Source organism: Odocoileus virginianus, chromosome 1 (genome assembly GCF_023699985.2).
Source record: "Odocoileus virginianus isolate 20LAN1187 ecotype Illinois chromosome 1, Ovbor_1.2, whole genome shotgun sequence".
NCBI lineage: Eukaryota > Metazoa > Chordata > Mammalia > Artiodactyla > Cervidae > Odocoileus > Odocoileus virginianus.
Window position 1 is genome coordinate 59491022 of NC_069674.1, and position 15285 is coordinate 59506306.

At 40.1% G+C, this 15285-nt stretch overlaps 1 protein-coding gene across 2 annotated transcripts in view; it reads right to left on the reverse strand.

Annotated features, from left to right (window-relative positions):
* The window catches only part of DOCK4 (dedicator of cytokinesis 4), a 470931-nt gene that overhangs the window by 241264 nt on the left and 214382 nt on the right, over positions 1 to 15285 (reverse strand). For both annotated transcript variants that reach the window (XM_070468527.1, XM_070468524.1), the window contains exons 6-8: positions 10880 to 11028; positions 6930 to 7014; positions 92 to 243 (exon numbers count right to left, since the gene is read on the reverse strand). In XM_070468527.1, the coding sequence (XP_070324628.1) occupies positions 92 to 243; positions 6930 to 7014; positions 10880 to 11028 (386 nt within the window). The remainder of the gene's footprint in view (positions 1 to 91; positions 244 to 6929; positions 7015 to 10879; positions 11029 to 15285) is intronic.

Below are 15285 nucleotides of genomic sequence, written 5' to 3' on the forward strand. Positions count from 1 at the left end.
GTACAAGGTCACACATCCCAAAGTTTGCCAGTTGCAAACACCCACCACTCTACCATTAAGTAATTCAAGTCATACCTCCACATGCATTTACCTGATTGGTCGATTCTCTTTACTGTCAAACAGTGAAAAGATGACCTCAAGCTCCTCTCCCAGGTTGGAACACATGAGACTCTTCATCTGCACAAAGAGGTGGTGACTGCTGGCCTGCACTGGGGTATCTTTCTTTCGATGTCGATGCTCCATCTGTATGACGTCCATCAAAAAACAAGATCAGCGTGGACCAAGGGAAACAATGGAACCCAACAAACTAGTTAGCTATGGTGTGATCATAATGTCCTGTGCTTTTTTTTTTGGCTGTGAATTTGGTATCCAGTTGGATGTTAAACTCCAAGTTTTATTTCAACTTCTACTGAAGTCTGCAGACCATCAGGAATCCTGCTTTAAGAAGATTTGTTTCTTAATTATTAACATTAAAATGATACCAACTCACAGGCAGCATGAAATGCAAAGGATTCTACCCTTGTCAACTCCCAGGGTAAGAACAAATTATGGGTCATCTTTTAAAACATCAGACTAAATTAAAAATCTAACTGGTCATTTCACTGATGGGAGCTAAACAATATAGCTATGATTTCACTTTTCTCATAATTAAAAGTTCTTTTAAATTATAGTAAAGGTTTGGTAGTTTTCCAAGGCAGGCAGTAGCAAATGATATTCAATCATTAGAAAAAGAAAATGTTTCTAATCTGATGTGGAGATAAAGGGAGGCAGACCTACAAAACTCAGTAAGTGTCTAAAGGCAGGAATAGTCTCTGTGTCCATCTCTAGTTTCTCTTTTAATATAGCCAGCCTAGGCTACACATGAGAGGTGGGACCAGAAGTAAGAGTTCCCACATGCTAAGGAAGGAAAGGAATCACCCAGGGTTCCAGGGGTGAGGAGAACATGGAAATGATCATTTATTAACATATTTGTTATGTGTCTATAACATGCCCAGCACTGGGAATGCAATGATGGGTAAACACAGAAATAGCCTATGCCTTTGTGGAGCTTTTCTACTAGGGGGAACAGCTATCAACAAAACTGTCCCACAAGCAGATAGAAAATTGCAACTATGATGAATGGAGGATCTGACTTGTGTCTGAGCAGTCAGAGAAAGCCTCTTGGGAAAGCAACACTTTAACTAAGAGCTAAAGGGTGAGAAGGAATTATGAACCATCTATATAGTGCTTCACAAATTACCTGCAGTCAAGGACCAGGCTGTCTTCCCCTCTAATCTACCACAGGTTGATATTTTCATAAAATACAATCAAAATGTCATAGCAATGTTGAAACGTCATAAAGGCTTCTATACATTTACTCACCATTTTTCTACTTGGATCAGTTAGAAACAGTTCATGATTCAGCCAGTTCTTGAACCACACTGAGCAGAACTGGCCCAGGGTGAGGGCACAGGGAAAACATGCAGAAAGGCTGTGAACTAACAGGACAGGTGCTAAGACTGGATGATTACTGCTTTCATAACGGACTACTAAAGAGGGCGCGTCTTGTGATCACTGGACAATTGAGAGAAAGGAAGGAAGGAAGGGAGAAAGAAAGAAGGAAAGAAAAAACTTGGTGCTTAACTCCAAAGGAGTCATATCTTTGCTTGAAGTTAAGGTACAAAACTCTTTGTCTACCTCAGCCACCTTTTAATGTTTCTAAGTATAGTTCAAAAACTAATGACTGAAAAAACAACAACAACAACAACTAATGACTGACTAACCAAGATTTGAATGCAAAAAAAAATGCTATTTACATTTAGTTATAAATGCAACAACATAAAATCACCAGAATTTTTTCATGCTTTTATCATTTAATCTGAACCACTTGAAAAGTAAATAGCTAAAAAAAAAAAAAAATGCAATTAACCTAATATATCTATAATTGTTGTATACTCAACAGGGACACTGAACACGCCTCTGTAAGAGTGAGGAGTAAGTGCATTTTCTTTTAAAGCGGACATCAACGTTGTGGTATGTGTTGGCCATAATTACCAGAAAAGGCTTCCTGGAGAGAAAAAAAGCATAATTCTGTCTTTTTTCTATGATGGTTGCTCTATTTTGTACTTTAAAAACTCCTTAAAACAGGGCAAAGGAAGTATCATACATGCATAAAACTACATCTTTTTAGTTTCCCAAGTAGTTTTTTATTTTCTGAAATTGCTAATTTATTTACTGACTTACTTCAAAGTTCAGGGTAACAAAGCACAAACTTCTATGAAGAAATGAGTAACTACTAAAGGTTAGAGCTGGAAAATCAGGTATCAGAACTAGGAGATGTCTGGTCTTCACTTCAAACTGTGCAAAGTTCCTAGCATCCATCATGACATTCACTAAACACTGAACGGAAGAATTAGCTCCCTCACTCATGCAGAGAATCCAATATATCTAGATCAGTGGTTCTCAACCTTGGCTGCACTTTAGAATCACCAAGAGAGCTTTTAAAAAATACTTACGTCCAGGTCCTATCCCAGAACAATTAAACTAGAATTTCCAGGGGGTGGGGGTCTAGAGAAGAGAAGTTTTAAAAGCTCCCCAGGTGATTCTAATGTGCAGTGAAGGCTGAGAATCACTGATTAAGATCACGTGAAAGAGACGCAAATCCTAGCGGATTGAAAAACGTATTGTTACATCTTTTGTATAATTACTGTCTTGAAATATTTGGTCTCTGAAATCACCTCTCTTCCCTCACCTATAATGTTTCCAAGCCTGAGATGGATTTGAACTTGAGTAGGTTATGAGGACTTGTTTATCTTTTGGTAATTTGTTTATCTTTTGGGAACTGCTAAAAATATCTCTGTGAAGATATTATTACAACAGCAAAATGAAAACGGCAAGTTCATACTTCAAGAGCTATGATTTGATAGTTATAACACACAGACAAAAATCTACCTCTGAAATAGACAAATCTATCTCTGAAATAATTTACAGTTACAAAGGCACCTAGCAGTTATTCTAAATGCACTTACATTTTAACTAGACCTTTGATTGGGGAAAGAAAGAGATGTATTCCAAAGACTTATTAAAGTGATACAGATTTTTAATCCTCACCAATGCATCAGTTACTGGGTAAACTGTCTATATATACCAGGGTTCTTACCTTCAGCACTACTGATAATTGGGGTTGGTTCTTTCTGTGTTGTGAGAGCTTTGTGGGATGTTTCCCATTTTCTGGCATGTACCCGCCAGATGTCAGTAGCACCTCTCCTGACCCCCTAGCCCACACCATCCCCAACTGTGACAATCAAAACATGTCTACAGCCATGGCCAAATGTACCCTGTTCTATGTTCGAGAACCACTGGCCTACCCACTAAGGATCACACAGCAAGCTGCTAACATGATCTTATAAAAACCAAGAAAGTTTCCTATAAAGATCCTCCTTATGCACAAATTAACTTTCTATTTAGCAAAGGACTGAACTCTGGTCATTGGCAGTAAACCAAGTGGACATATGTTAACACTGTGAGGTTTAGCACATTTTACTGCTTAGATGAACACAATGAGGTGAGAAAGATCTGCTAACAGGGCTATCAAAAACTGAAAACAAGACTTTTTTTTCCCCTAATGATGCAATATGGAGTTAGTAAGATGCAAATACCTGTGTTTCAAATATGACATGGCAAAGACAACCCCCACCCCCAGCCACAAGGGATTTGGTGGTGGTGCCCGCCAACTCTCCTTGGTGAAGTCAGCACAGTCAGTCATGTTTACATTGCATAGAGAAAAGGGCCAGTGCTACAGACAACCTGATTACTGCTGTGCCAGGACATAAACAGGAACTTGAAGCTGCCTTAAAGAAAAAAACATGTCCTTCTGACGTTTATAATCATTTGAGGTTTCCTGGAGTATTGTCTTTACTTTGGAAACAGTAAAATACAAAGGAGGAGGAGAATCCCAATTTCATTTAAAATCACGTTTCTGACGAATGAAGACTGTGGACTAAGTTCTGAGCTATAAAATACAAAAAAATCCTTCTCATCTGGCAGTCATCACAGCCCAGATGAGACCCCAGAATCCTATCAACATAACACTCCCAGCAGCCACAACTAGCAAATTGGAAAGTCCAAAGAGACGAAATAAATTTCTCATCCTATAGATGACATTAAGTAAAAAGCAGATAGATAAAATTACATGCATACAAAATCAAACTTGGGAAAACAAAGCATATTTGTGTCAGATACTATTAGTTGCTTATCAAATATCTGACATCCCGAGCTAAATATGGGGATGTGACCATGCCCTAGCCAAAGAAATACAAGGGAAAGAATTGTGTGGAGTTTCCAAAAGGACTCATTAAAGTAGCTGAGTCAACTGAAAGAAATCATTCTCCTTCCTATTGTTGGAGAGCAATGTAATAGCTGGAGTTCTTGCAGCCATGTTGTACTGTGAAGCATCCTGGATAAAGGATCCTTTTTTTGCTTCTGACATCATGAATCCACAAACAAGCCCAAGACCTGCTGCCTGGGCTTGTGTACTGTCAAAGAGAAATAAATTTCTATCATGTCTAAGCTTCTATTATTTATTTCATTGAACACAGTCAAATCTAATTTTAAGAAGTAGCATAGTGAAATTCACTCAGTCGTGTCTGACTCTTTGTGACCCCATGGCCTATACAGTCCATGGAATTCTCTTCTCCAGGGGATCTTTCCAATGCAGGGATCAAACCCAGTCTCCTGCATTGCAGGCTGGTTCTTTACTAGCTGAGCCACCAGGAAAGCCCAAGAATACTGGAGTGGGTAGCCTATCCCTTCTCCAGTGGATCTTCCCAACCCAGGAATCGAACCGGTGTCTCCTGCATTGCAGGCAGATTCTTTAACACCTGAGTTACCAGGGAAACCCCAAAGACATAGCATGTAAGGTAACAATTATTCTTGCCACCATGCCTCTCTAATAAGGATGAAATAAAGATGAGAAAAGAATGAAGACTGACTGAATGCTTAGGTGCTTTGCAAATGTTATCTGCCAAGGAAAGGCATTTCACATGAATGTCTTATTTAATCTCCCAAACAAACATGATAAGAATGATTTCTCCATTTAATAGACGAAGAAACTGAAGCTCTGAAACACTGAGCAATAAATCCAAGATCAGAGAGCTGGTCGAAGGAAGAGATGAAATTCAAATCTAGTTTTCTTGATCTACAGCCATGGTCTTCTCATAATATCATAATGACTGAAAAACCATTAAGTGATTGCTTATTGAGTGCAAAGCACTGTACGAGATGACCTCAGACGTAACAAAGGGAGATAAGACATGGTGCTCACTCTGAAGAAACTTCAGATTGATTGAGAAATTAAAACAAAAGTGAGAGACAAAATTTGATGCCCAATAGTTAAATAAACTATAATAAAAATATCCCATTAGACGATGTGTCTGACAAATTCTAATGATTTTGTTATATATACATATATATACATAAGGTAAGAATTAGTGATGACTTTAAACTACTTGTAATCATCTTTGCCCTCCTCCCTCCAACCAATGTTTAACTGTGTTTTTGCTCTGGGCTTGACACTCCACTTAGCACTAACGTCAGAGAGGGGTGTGGCATGAAGCACCACTCTCAAGAAGCTCAATGTAAAGGAAATTCTTTACAGAAAAAGAATTTATTCCAGCTGACATGATGAGCTTTAAATCATCTGAACAGATTGATGACAAAGGAAAAAAAAACTGAATGTGGTATTAAAAATCACTTTCTCAAATCAGACATATGCATACTGGATTTTTTCCTCATGTTTTTCAGATAATCTCAGGTCAAGAATAACCTGCGTTTCTATGAAGAAGGTTGGGAAGTTACCTCCAAATAGGCAGGATCTTCCAAAAAAGGAATCCAGTGTTGACCACAGTGATTCCTCCTTGGAACATTATGGAAAGATACAGCAGTAACTACAGCAAAGCAAAATTACACCTGGGATGGTGACTGAATGTCTTTCCAGCCACATTTTTCTTTGATTTGAGGTTTCAAAAGAGCTTAGTGAATAACAGGGGCTTCCCTGGTGGCTCAGTTGGTAAAGAACCCATCTGCAACGAAGAAGACCCAGGTCTGATCCCTGGGTCAGGAAGACCCGTAGAGAGGGAACGGCAACTCATCCCAGTATTCTTACCTGGGAAATCCCATGGACGGAGGAGCCCTGGCAGACTACAGAGCCTGGGGTTGCAAGAGTGAAAGATGATAGCGACTGAAACATCACACTACCAGTGAATAACAAGAGATTAGGTAAACTTTATACAAATATTAAGAATATGAGGCAAAATACAAGACAGACGGATCATTCAGGGAACCTAGATGCCAAGTAAATAACTAGACTGTAACCTATCATGTAACTAGGGAAAAAACTCGTCATGGGTGATGCCGTGGTGGGTGATATGACCAAGTATCTTATGATTATTAATAAGCTCCAGTACTTAGAAATAGTCTCGGAGAGATGGGGGCTAAGACCAGCATTTGGAGACCAAGTAGGAGACACTTTCAGGAGTCTGTGCATGTAGTGATAAGACAGGAGGGAACGGAGTTAACACGCTGATGAGCACTAACTGGAAACCATTAGTCATAACAATGTCTTGATACACAACAGATAAATATACAACTTATAAGCATTTCACTAGCCCAGGCAAAGTAGAAAGATTTAGGAAAGGAACTTAAAACTTCTTTGGCTTTACTTCCTAGTGCCTGGGAGTTGAGGGCTCAGTAGGAATGTCAGGTAATTCTGAGACGGGTAAATTATCTTAGTTTTGTACTTGGGGCAGGGTCACCTCAGCTCTCAATTCTCTTTACTTGCTCCAAATTAAACCTGGAACATCCTGTTCTTACAAAACCAAGCAAGTATGAAAAGTGTCATGGAAACCACAAAATTAGCAGTGAGACTGTGAGCCACAGGTTCCTATACCTACCAATCGGTAGAGCTCAGTAATGCTGATGTCCTCTGGATCCACCATTGCATACTCTTTCCTAGGTACCAGGTCCAGTCCCAGTTGTCTAGAAAACAAATTGCAAATGTTTGGAAGAAACGTTACCTCAGCAGAATATATTTAAAATAATTATCTTAACTGTATCACTCTACAATTCAATACATCACCCATTGTGCTTCTCTCACCCAAACTTTTTACCTTATCATAACCTTTTACTGTGCTCGGACTAAGTAAGTAGGCTGAACACTGGTTATAACTTGAGAAACAGAAGATGATAAAGGTAAGGAAACAGGGATGGGGTGGGGATGGGCCGACCCTCTTGGTGCAACGCTTTTGCACTGGGTCCTTGGTTCTACAGAGTGGGGAGCCTTTAGCACACAAACTATTACCACAGAAACCCTTCCTCATTGTGCTGGCCTGGAAACTAGACATAATTTTGTTCTAGAACATAGAGTGGAGGAGAGGGAAGTCTGACCTTGAGGTTTTGACCTGGCATCAGGGGTTGGTTTTATGTTAACACAGTCACTGAACTGCTCTGGGACATCAGGAAGGAAGAATGAATTGATTCTCCCTCCAGTACCATCACAGAAACATCAAAAGACAGCACAGGGCTCTGTGGAGAAGGGAGAGGCGGCCACTGTTGCAACTCTGTTTGAGGCTTTCAGGCAAGAACACTTCTGACGGCCCTGATAGGGAATGAGACGACTATCTCCTCCTCCTCCCAAGTTTCCTCCACTTTAGTTTTTCCCTTTCAGTAAGAAAACTATATTTAAAGAAATACAGTAAATGCACAATCTGTAAACTGTAAGTCATTTTAAATAAGTTGTCAAACTCAAAGAAAGCAAAATCAGACCTCTGAAAATTCATGAATTTGAGGATGATCTAAATAAATTATATTGCTCATTTTCATACATCCATGTTTTACCAACTTATCGTAAATTAGCCATAGAATTGCCCAAAGCATAAGCTGGAACTTACATGAGTCAAAACTGAGCCATGATTCAGTCATAATTAATGTTTTTCCCTCTTTTCCCTTCCTTATGTCATCATCTTCCTTCCTAAAACTGAAAAAGTATCATCTTCTTGCCTGCTCTGTATTTCTAAGATATTTTTGATAAGCTAACTTCATCCAACTTTCTTCCTATTTACAAACTAGTCTTTTAAAGGAGAACTGGCATGATGACTAAGGGCCAATATGATTCAGAGAACCAAGTTTTTTCAAAACAAAAAGGAAAAACATTCAAAAACATTCGAAACATGAAAGATGGGCAGCCTAGGTCATGGACAAACAGTCTTCAGATCTACCCCTCAAAGGGCCACCCCATCACACACAGTGAGACTGGAGGCCCCCTGCACATGGCTGGCATACCCCATCTCTCAGGAAGCGCTCCTTGCTGTGAATCACATTGGTCTGGAGTGGATGGGGCCTTAGATCTCTTCTGGTCCAACTTACCCCTTCGACAAGCGACAAGCGAAGAAACTGGAGTCAAGGAGGGCTCAGGAATTTGCCTCACATCTTTAAAGAGGAGAGTTCCGAGTGCAGTGTCTTGCTGTATTCTACCCCTGCCCTTGATTTCCCATAAGGAATGAATCTCCCCGAGATAACTGAATTAGGGCTGCTCTCTTGACTGTCTATAAAAGGATGAATGGCACAGCTCACTCAGCGAAATAACAGAAGGACTCTGGACAAGATAGAGCTTTAAAATGTGTTATATACTTCACTCCTGTAGTATATGATGTCTTAGCAGGAATCAAAACTGCCTTCTGATAAAGTGATGTCCTATACTTAAAGGAAGCATTACTCTTGATTTCAAATTGGTTTTTCCAGATTCGGTAAGAGGAAAATTCATCTGTGGTCTCTTTTACTGCCTTCTCCTTTCCTGTCTGCTTTTCCTTTTTTCTGTTGCTCTAAGATGTCCTGATCCACACAGGATCACAATAAACTGTGTGAATCACAATAAACTATGGAAAATTCTGGAAGAGATGGGAATACCAGACCACCTGACCTGCCTCTTGAGAAAGGTCAGGAAGCAATAGTTAGAGCTGGACATGGAACAACAGACTGGTTCCAAATAGGAAAAGGAGTACATCAAGGCTATATATTGTCACCCTGCTTATTTAACTTATATGCAGAGTACATCATGAGAAACGCTGGGCTGGAAGAAACACAAACTGGAATCAAGATTGCCAGGAGAAATATCAATAACTTCAGATATGCAGATGATACCACCCTTATGGCAGAAAGTGAAGAACTAAAGAGCCTCTTGATGAAAGTGAAAGAGGAGAGTGAAAAAGTTGGCTTAAAGCTCAACATTCAGAAAACTAAGATCATGGCATCTGGTCCCATCACTTCATAGCAAATAGATGGGGAAATAGTGGAAACAGTGGCTGACTTTATTTTGGGGGGCTCCAAAATCACTACAGATGGTGACTGCAGCCATGAAATTAAAAGATGCTTACTCCTTGGAAGGAAAGTGATGACCAACCTAGGCAGCATGTTAAAAAGCAAAGACATTACTTTGTCAATAAAGGTGCATCTAGTCAAGGCTATGGTTTTTCCAGTAGTCATGTATGGATGTGAGAGTTGGACTATAAAGAAAGCTGAGCGCCGAAGAATAGATGCTTTTAAACTGTGGTGTTGGAGAAGACTCTTGAGAGTCCCTTGGACTGCAAGATCAGTCCTGGGTGTTCATTGGAAGGACTGATGTTGAAGCTGAAACTCCAATACTTTGGCTACCTGATGTGAAGAGCTGATTCATTGGAAAAAAACCCTGATGCTGGGAAAGATTGAAGGCTGGAGGAGAAGGGGATGACAGAGGATGAAATGGCTGGATGGCATCACCGACTCAATGGACATGAGTTTGGTAAACTCTGGGAGTTGGTGATGGGCAGGGAGGCCTGGCATGCTGCAGTTCATGGGATCACAAAGAGTCAAACACGACTGAGCAACTGAACTGAACAGAAGATGCTCTGAAGGTCCAAACAATGAATGGGGATTTGGGGAGAGAGGGAGGCCATGACCTTTTAGGATACCGAGGGACCAGTTACCTTCCTTATGCTTGAGCCCACATAAGCCTAACATCATAGTCAAAGTTGGCTTATTCTAATTTCTCACCCGTATATTAACATTCATATTTAGCACAACATCAGCCTTGATCACTGCTTTAAGTGACTAGATTTACTATTTAAAGTACTTGGCTATTAGATTAGTCACTTATGTCTTATTTAAGAGCAAATCTTGGTCAAGATCAACTTTTTAGCAAGTTTTCCCAAGCAGCTCCTCAAAAGACACTAACATATATGCACAGGTAGAATCAGGGCAGTGATGAAAGCCACCCCTCAGCCTTTCCCCACCACCACCCAGGATCCCTGTCCCTAAGACTTTTAACAGAAGCCATCTCCCTCCGCATAACATCAACAATCTATGACCACAACAGAAAAGAGGAATGTATTTAGAAAGACATACACATGTCAAACCTAAAGCCTTTTTGAAACAAGATGTACTCTCAGTGTGGAGAAGGAAATGGCAATCCACTCCCGTATTCTTGCCTGGAAAAGTCCATGGACCGGAAAGCCTGGTGGGCTTCAGTCCATGGGGTTGCAAAGAGTCAGAGGCAACTGAGCACACAGTAGTAGTAGTACTCTCCGTGGAAGTCATACCTGATTGACCCCAGTGAACATTTTGTATTTCGTGAGCACATGCACACTGTCAGACCACACAGGGCAGTAGAGAACTGAGAACGTCCGGGACCCACACCAGCCCTAGAAGATGCCGTTCTCAGCTCCAGCAGTGACAGTCTGCACAAAGCCCCCCCAAGGAGAAAACTGGAAAGTTTTCCAGAGCTACAAGCACACAGTGGCTCACACCACTGTTGCAGTCACACCCTCGTGTGCACCCACCAGAGCTCATCCCCAGGGTGGCAGGTACTCACTCGTTGCCCCAGTCCAGGCGGGCGGTGATGTGGCGCTTCACATCCTTCATCCGGTCATGGGTGAGGTGCCCCACCAACACCTGCCGCCGCAGATCCAGGATTTCATTCATGATGTGCCACAGTCGGTGGAAGAGATCACCTTCATTTCTCTAGGAAACACGCGAATGTGGAGATCCAGTGGTCAGACTCTGAGACACAGGGTAACCACAGAGGAGCAGTCCCGTTTACCCTCTATGTGCTCGGCACTCTGAAGACAGACTTTCCATTAACAAACTCTCTCCTCTGGTCCTGAAATGCACTCGCTTCTCTACATCCTTTCACCCTGTTTCACGATGCTGCTCTCCTGCCCAAGAATCTAAATCCAACTTCATTTCTCAGGCTCCCCAAAACACACATCATGTCACAGGATCCTGATGACGTCTCCACACCTGAGTTTGGCCCGATCTCTGACTCTACATTCTCCGCTTCCCTTTCCACCTCAAATCCTCTCTTTCTTTAGCTCTATCCAATTCTACTGTCCTTCAAGGCTACAACTGACTTCCACCTGCCTCAGGAAATCGTCCCTGACAGCTCCTGCTCACATGCTTTTCTCCCTTCTCTGAAGTATGGCTGCATGCAATGAAAGCCAATTCAAAGGAAAATCTTATTTTTCAATTATTTCTTGTGTGTTGGTCTTAATGCTTTAATGTTTCCCATCAGAAGCTGGGTACATAGAGGACTCTAATGCTCGCTTATTGATAAATTTTCACTGCTAGCATCTGGCCAGTATTTAGACTTTAAAAAAATGTTTTCTTTCTTACTTATTAAATTTTCTTGTAAATTCAAGCTAATCTCTTGTGAAATTCATCAAGTGAGGAGGCTCAGTTGAAAAGGAGATTGGTTAAACTCCTGGCTTCAAATCTTGGTTTTGCCACTTAACTAGTTTTATAGGCTTTGAGTATGGCTTTTGTCATCTGTGAAACATGCACATGAAAGGTTATTAGATATAATATTTGTGAAGAGAGCCTGATAAGACAGTGATTAAGAGCACAGACTTGAAAGACAAACTATCTCCCTCTGCATTCTAATTTTGCCCTTCACTGGCTAAAAAACCCGTGGCAATGTATCAACCTCATGGTGCTCGTTTTCCTATCTGCAGAGTGGCTATCACAGTACCTATCTCATAGGCTTGTTACGAAGATTGATGACTTCATATATTAAAACTCTGAGAATGATGTTTGACCCACCATAAATACCATGCAAGTATCAGGTGTTGCTAGTGCTGTTATCATTACAGTTTTGATCCAGAGTAAACCCTTTTATAAATACTGCATCTTTATCAAAATCTAAGTGTATGTCTCTTACCCACAGATATTTAGGGTAAGCCTTTGGTAAGTATTTCACCTTTCATTAACTCTTCATCTTTCTTAAGCAGAAGCTATGCTTTCATGTTCTATGAAAATTATTAATAGGCTATATGAATAATGGTATGAAAGTATTGAGATTATCATTTACCAGAAGTCCTCTACAGAGATAAGCTGCCAAAATACCAAAGTCTGTGTGATGGATAAAGATAGTCATAAAATTCTTTAGGAAAAAAAAAGGTAGAGATGGATCTTCTGCTTCATTGATGCTTGGTGACTGGAAGTGTTTTCTTGACCAGGTTAGACAATGCGCCAGTTGAGCAAGAAATGTTCTCCATGACACCATCCCTGATACTCTGAGATAGAAGTGATCTTGCTCTCAACTCCTATAGCACTCTCCTGAGCCTGTTCTACGATCTCTCACGCTCTCCTCATGTCATACACTCCCATAGAAGTCATCGTAAGAGCGCTGCAGTGCAATACTACTGTAAGCCGCTGGTCAATGCCTGTGTTCTTCATCTGATGTGAGCTCCAACCACAGTGGCTGAAACTGCCCTGTGTAGTCCCAGCAGCAGGAGAATGAAGGGAGAAACACCTTGATTTAAAGGAGCTTTAGGGAATCTTGAGAGGTGCGTTCTATTTAGATCACATAAGAGAATAAGCAGGGAAGATCAAGAAAAATTTGAGGAGAACGGACCTAGGGATTATCATACTAAGGGAAGGAAGCCAGACGAAGACAAATATCATATGATATCAATCATACTTTGAATCTAAAAAAAATGATACAAGTGAACTTATTTATAAAACAGAAAGACACAGACACAGAAAACAAACACTGTTATCAAAGGGGAAAAGGGGGGGGGTGTTAAATTAGGAGTTTGGGATTAGCAGACACATACTACTATATATAAAACAGATAAACAACAAGGGAACTGTATAGCATAGGGAACTATAGCTGTATAGTGCACAAACTATATTTAGTATCTTGGAATAATCTATAATGGAACATAATCTGAAAAATAATACACACACATACACATGAACTTCCCTGGTGGGGGGCTCAAACAGTAAAGAATCTGCCTGCAATGCAGGAGACCTGGGTTCCTTTACTGGGTCAGGAAGATCCCCTGGGGAAGGGGATGGCAACCCATTCCAGTATTCTCGCCTGGAGAATTCCACGGACAGAGGAGCTTGGTGGGCTATAGTCCAAGGGGTCACAAAGAGTTGGACATGACTGAGCGACTAACAGTTTCACTTTCATATATACACATACATACACACACATACACATACATATACATATATATATAACTGAATCTCTCTGTTCTTCATCTAAAACTAACACATTATAAATCAACTATACTTCAATTAAAAATTAATTAAAAAATTAAAACTCAAAAAAACTTGAGGAACTCCACGGGCAGAAGGAAAAGTCCACTCAAGTAGTCAAAGAAATTATTTACCTAAGGTAGAGATAATACAAGCCAAATCTCATGTGGCACGGAGACAGCCAACTCCTGCTTAACATGACCACCACCATGTGAAAGGCACCTGTCTTGCTTTCTGGGAAGGTGTCCTGGTGTTATTCAGAGGGATGGGCTTGATTTCCTAACAATGTCACCTCTAGCACTTAAGCTCAAGAGCACATTGAGCTGAGAAGAGGTTGGATTTACAAAAAGAAAAACCAGTCGGTCTGCTCTCCCTTTCAGAAAGGGGTGGCCAGAACAGTGACATACTGTAGCACCCTCCCCACTAATGCACAAAAACAGTACACAACTGTTTTGATAGCTAGCCAGAAAATGATGCCTCTTTAAAATCTAGATTAAAAAAAAAAAAAAGGATAGTTAAGAAGACTCTTCAGGAAACATGAAAAATGCTTTTAATTTAATGTTCAATGAAAGAGGCAGGGTAAATAAACACTTAAAATAGAAAAATACATCAACATTTTTACAATATATCAGAAAACTTCTGCAACATTCACCTGCAAAAAATGAACTGTAAGTATTTTAGCATTGTAGAGAATGAGCAAGTGTTGATTTGCCTCAAGATGGAAATAATATAAATTTTGGAGCAGCAGACAATGTACAGTCAGGTTTTCCTACTTAGCATGTGACCCTAGATAGATTATCTCTGATAAGATTTGAGAATAAAAACTACCTGGTAAAGTTGCAGGGAAGAGAGCTGTGCAATACCCAGCCGAAGGCCTGCACAAAGGTTCTTGGTAGAAGATGATCTGTATTTCACCTAAAGTTTTTGTTGTTACTGCTATTTTATTAAGTGATACTTTAAAGGACATTATTTAGACCATGACCAATGTACTGAAGAAAGCAAATAGCACTTCTTGAACATCTACCATGTTTTTTTTTTTTTTAATGCTAAATGTTCTACGTTATATTAAGATAAAGTATATCTCATATACTGGTTACCATTGACAACATATGAGTAGCTCATCAAATACCTTCCAGTGGAGAAGCTAGGCACCTTAAAGCTGTTAGAAAAGACCGTAAGTACCCTGATACACTTATGCATGATGAACTTGAACAAAAACATTTAAACTAGGAAAAGAGAAATCAAAAGGTCCAACATATCCAAGTCAGCCAAATTCTCAGGGTTAAAAATCTAGTATCTCCAGGTTAAATTTTATATTTGTTCCTCAGAGAACTATTATTCCAGTATTCAAGGAAACTTTGAAATAATCATTTATCTCCATCACTCAGGATGGTAGGAGGTAAGGGAGTTACTCTTAGAGCTTACAGCACGTAGATTTTCAAGCCAATCAAGTAGTCCCCAAAATAGATGCTCACAGCCTCAAAAGCAGGTAAAAATAGCTAGATGAGGCAGAATCAAGAGGAATTCAACTTTGATCCTCACTAGCAGCTACATAAAAGGGAAAGTGCTCATCACTTAGCTCAATTAATGGTTCACACTTACACTGTCATTATTTTTATGGTGGGTATTTAGGATGCAGCGATTTGCACAGTTCACATAGTTTTAATTTCCATCTTAATGTTGTGCAATATTAAGTGAAATAATACTTGGGTTTTATTCTTTCCAAGACAAATT